General features: G+C 52.9%; 2 protein-coding genes across 2 annotated transcripts in view; both read right to left on the bottom strand.

The window, feature by feature from the left end:
• The window catches only part of H310_00411 (hypothetical protein), a gene marked incomplete at both ends in the record, with an annotated part of 1,863 nt that extends 887 nt beyond the window's left edge, over positions 1–976 (bottom strand). The window contains 2 exons of the mRNA XM_008863191.1: positions 37–323; positions 368–976. Coding sequence (XP_008861413.1) covers positions 37–323; positions 368–976 — 896 coding nt within the window. The remainder of the gene's footprint in view (positions 1–36; positions 324–367) is intronic.
• Positions 977–4,297: 3,321 nt separating this feature from the next.
• H310_00410 (hypothetical protein) overlaps positions 4,298–4,969 on the bottom strand; it is a gene marked incomplete at both ends in the record, with an annotated part of 2,068 nt that continues 1,396 nt past the window's right edge. Inside the window, one exon of the mRNA XM_008863190.1 lies at positions 4,298–4,891. Within this exon, the coding sequence (XP_008861412.1) occupies positions 4,298–4,891 (594 nt within the window). The remainder of the gene's footprint in view (positions 4,892–4,969) is intronic.

The raw sequence follows: 4,969 nt of genomic DNA, 5'->3' as shown, positions 1-4,969 counted from the left end.
GCGTAAAAGACCGAGTAGTAGTGGCGGCGTACGTACGGCAGCGACGTGATGCCGATCACAAGCATGCACGACATGGACAGGATGCCGAAAAAGTACTCCCAGTTGGCAAGGCCGTCCGTCGCCATGTCGCACGTCACACACGGAAGCAGCTTCGAGAGTTTCCCCACGGTAGCGTAGTACACCACGAAGCAAATCGTGTGGGCGAGAAATGTGACGATCGTGGCCACGGAGATCCAGTTGTGGTACTTGACGCCGTGCGCATACGGAATGCCAAGCCATTCCATCCAGAACGAGTGCCGCGTGGCTGGCAGGGCAATCAGCACCTACGAGGCGAGGCGTCAGCAGAAAGCTACAAGTGGGGCCGCACCATGTCGAACAGGCCCGTGAAGCCCAGGGCTGTCCCGACGTTTTTGATCGTGTCGGCTGTCGCGTTGGTCGGTTTGTACCGTTTCATGAACTGGTAGTAGAACACGACGACGTTCAGCGCGGTGACAACAATGACAAACCCGATCTCGCCGTTCGAGATCAGCGAGTTGAACAGCTTGGGCTTCCGATGCAAGAACTGCGACAGTCGTCCCACCGGTGCTCTTTTGTGCAAAAAGGCGTGGAGAAGACCGGCGACTACAATCGGCAACACCGTCCCAAGGAAAAAGTATGTAGGCACGACCATTTCCGAGTGCCCAGAGCCTTTGACTTTGGCATTTACGCCCCACCAACCCGACAACGTTGTGGACGCGTTTGTGCCGTACCACGGCAAGCTGTACGCCATGGGGGCGAGCACCGCCAGGACTAATAAACCACCAATGAAACCATGGCCAAGTGCGCCAAAGGCTCGAGTTGCGGGGGAAGACGGCGAGCCACGAAGGGGTGCCAGACTTTCTTGAAGGGAATCGTCCATCGTCGCAAACGCCCCGACCGAGTCGTGGAGGCCTTGCTTGGGGGTATCTGCCGCGCGGTAGTGCTCCGCTTCGGTCATGGTGGTCTTGCGGGGTGAAAGCACAAGTGAGTGAAATCTTTCGCTACATTCCCAAGTTTCACAGGACGGTCTTCTTCAAGTCGTGCGCTGAACCCTGTCAGCACAAGGATCGTTGCGTTACCACGAACGAGGAGAGAATTTCAAGTCGTTTGTCGCGCCCAGCCACTCAAATCTTGATCCATCCTCCATCATCGGGTGATGCGATTCGATCTTGAGCTGAACCGACTTGGACTCGATCCAATGGCGTTTTGGCCGCCTTTTTATTGGTTCGAGACGACACGTTATGTCCACGAGAGTGCCAATCAACACATGAGCGCAATGTGATTGGAGCTGTCCACCCGACCACAGCGCCCACTGTGTGGCAAGCCGCTTGGCCCACCTTGATTCAAGTTTGCCTGGTCTTCATGAATGGATGGTCAAAACGGTCGAGACTTTTTTCGCTCGTCCCCGCATCCGTGAAGTCTCTCATCCAATACCGTATCGATCCCCCCCTTGAGATCCCGACTTCAAGGGCGGCGAACAAGGCCGGACCTTGGTCGAAATCCGACCAAAGCTATAAGTATGTTGCATTCGTACTCGGATGGTCAACGTAAATTTCGAATATTGGCCGCAACGGACCTAGCAAGGAAGTAAACTTGTAGCATGGCCTTCCGCGTGGGGGGTTTCCTATCAAAGAGTAATCCAGATTCATTTCACCCGTCGTACTGCTCGCGCTCGTCCGCCCTGGGCGGAGACACCTGCACCGTGCAATATCTGTGAAGTAAATACTCGTTGAGAAGGACATTTCAGTTCCGACACCTCTAGAAAGTAATAGATTTTTATCCCGACGAATCTGTTCCTTGGACCGTTCGTTGGAGACGGAACGATCGATTCCTTGAAAATGTATGCCATGTGAGGTTTTATAGGGTATTTGTTTTGAGAGTAATCCTGCACGTAATACTTCGAAGTATATTCGTTGCCACGCAGGCCAGACATGAGGGGCTTTCAAGTGCCTTGGAGACGACGACCAGTGTCGAAGTGTGGCGACACGAAGAACGCCAACGAAGTTCATGTGCATCTACATATCTTACCAGAAGAAGCAAAAAGGCATCGAATGCGTTGACAGGATTGGGATACAAGCACCTTTCGACGCGCACTTCGTCCACTTGATCGGGCCGGAGACAGCGCGAGGTGCATGCATGGTCCACTGAGGTTTGGTCAGACCATTTAACCCAGTGCCATGTTGAGTTGTCTTTTTAATGGCAGCCGCGTCGAAGAGGTGGTTGACGAAGAAGATGACTCTGTCGGTGAAGGAGACGACTTTGTACGAAAACAACGCGGTCCACGAAGAAACGATGGTAGACCTAGTTTCAAGCTCCTCCATGGACGAAACCATCGATCGATTCAGACGACGACATGCAGCTCAATCGATTTAGTGGATTGAATTATTGCCACGGTAGTACTTCCCTCTTTGTATGGGGATTTTTTGTACTTCAACTCAATTCTTCGAAACTTGATACATATTTAGATTTGAATTGCAGGTCCGAACGCCAGCGGAACGTGCATCTCACCTCTGTGCAAATCCTCGTTCGTCCGGCTTCCTTACGGTGCACCGGCAGTCACCTAGAAGCACTACACAGCCTTTTTCACACTCATCGGAAGCAATCTTTGGCACTTGTGTGAATGGCCATTCTTCGCATGTCGTTCGTCGGCGTCGACGAAAGCCGCTGCCCTTGACAACTAGATTCCGTAGGAACGCGTGAGCCACCTTCCACAGCAAAAATCGACCCGACGGGACCCCAAAGCTTGGTTAACAACATATTATTCCTGTTTACTGATCTGAATTCGATGCAAGGACGGGAGGTTGTCGCGCGAAACAGGTGGAGCCAAAAGGTGGAGCCGCATCGATCCACGTACTCGTTTCGAGCGCAGAGCAGACTGCGAGAGCAAGAGTAGAGGGTCTATAGTGTCCCCCTCGTCCTGCGAAGCCTCGCTTCCATCGATGCATGTGTTGATTGGATGCTTCCTGTGGCAGCATTGGACGAGTTTCACTTGCCTTGGTACAAGACAACAATCTTCTCCACGGCAATTGTGAAATGGGGAGGCGACCTGGATATGAAGAACAGTGGCCACAACGAAATGGTGCAGCGAACTCCTCTGTCTGAGCGACGTTTCCGTTCATGCAAGTGCGGGCACCGGCGGTGGCGAAGCCGTTGTGCTCGCCAAGGCCAAAGATGGCGGCGCTGACGACGGTCATCATAAGAAGTGAGACTCATCCTCGCGCGCTACACCAACATCGACAAGCTCGACGATGCTGCCATGCTGGGACTGCAACGGCGTCCTCAAATACTCATTGGTAGCCCTTCGCAGATTTACCAAGACTCTTGCTATCGTAGTCGTCCGTGATCACCCCAGCAGCCCACCGCCCCGTCGTATTCCATGAGGGTGGCACGTTCATGTTTGGAATAGTTTTGACGCGAATTCTAACCAGACATTTTACTTTGTGGTTCGTGCAGCAGTCCAGTCAGAGGGGTTGATGCAGTACCACGAGTGGATCCGGGACATCGAAGTACTGGCCGTGAATTCGTCACGGCCGCAAGCGATCCGCTCGCAGTATTCAAAGGATCCGATGACCTCAACAGCGTCGACCTTGCTTTGGAGTGCGAGCAAAGCTGTAGCACTCACCCCCTTTGCCTCATTGAGACTCAAACGTGGATGTTCGTGGTCGCGTACGATTGCAGCGGGGGGTTGGTGGCGCTGGCTGTGCATGGGGACGCGATTCAAACTCCCCAAACAAGCTCATCCTCTTCGAGTACCACACCCACCTCTTCAGGTCCACACCATTCAAAGTTTGGTCTGGGCATCGTAATCAGCGCGACGGTGGCATCTTGGTTGCTAAACTAGAATCGGACACTACTTTCTCGGTTCGTCAAAGCCTTGCTTTGTGACATTCATCGTGTTGTGTACCGACGACAAACAGAACGCCAACATTTGGCCGGCAAGAGCAATTCAATACGGACTCTGCGTTTCTACAAGTCCAAGCTCGAAGCAACAATTATTCGGTGGTCTTGGGGTGCAATCCACTTGCTTTCGAGTTTCCATTGATGCCTCACACAAACAGACTGTTGGACGGACATTCCATCGACCTCAGGAGCTACATGCGCAGGGTGTGCAAAAGTGACTTCTTACAAAGATAAACACGACATGTGGGCTCACGTCGTGCTCATGTTGGAAGCGGCAAGGCACCTCCGTGGACAAGAGAACGCTGGAGAGCGCAACGCGACATCATTATTGAAACGTGTGGACTCTATATTGAATGAAATCGTAAGGACTCAGCGCTCTCTACATTTCAAAATCTTCGTGATGCACTGGAAATTTGCCATGACCGAGTTTATCCACGGCGCGCACCAAACTCTTGGGGCCGCATACGTACACGGCGAATGAGCCGGCAGCATGTGCTTGAATGGTTTGGAAGGTCTGAGCCAAGTCTGCGCGACCCGTCTGTACTTGGAAATGCTCGGTCACGTCATCGGCACGCATCGCTTTCTCGGCATGGCGTCCGCCATCGTCAGCAATTGCAACGCCGATGGGGGTTTTCGGGAGTCGCACGACAAAGTACGCGAGGTAGCACCCGACAACGACCGCGAAAAACTGAACTGTACGAAGAACAATCCACCGGGCCGAGGAAAACGTTGCGAGGACATAGCCATGGGTGGCTACGGCAACAAGGGCGCAGCTAAAGGCAAAGCAGAGCACCAGAATCAAGACACGCTTGAGCGTGTTTGCGTGGGTGTACGGTTTTGGCTCCATGTGGACTTGATGGATGTCGAAGGAGCGAGGAAGGCTATCCTCCTGCCCGGAAAACTTTTTGGTTTGGTTGCCGTTCTTGTCATCGTAAAAGTCGAATTCTGTCGCATCTTCTTGAGTGACGTACAGCTGTATGTTTAAGCGATCTCCACCTAGGGCTTTGATGCGGTGCAGCCAGGATTGGAAGCACACAAGCATGTCCTTGTG

This window comes from Aphanomyces invadans, assembly GCF_000520115.1.
Source record: "Aphanomyces invadans strain NJM9701 unplaced genomic scaffold supercont1.1, whole genome shotgun sequence".
In the NCBI taxonomy this organism is placed as follows: Eukaryota; Oomycota; class Saprolegniomycetes; order Saprolegniales; family Verrucalvaceae; genus Aphanomyces; species Aphanomyces invadans.
Note: the sequence above shows the minus strand (reverse complement) of the source record. Positions and strands in the feature narration are given on the sequence as shown.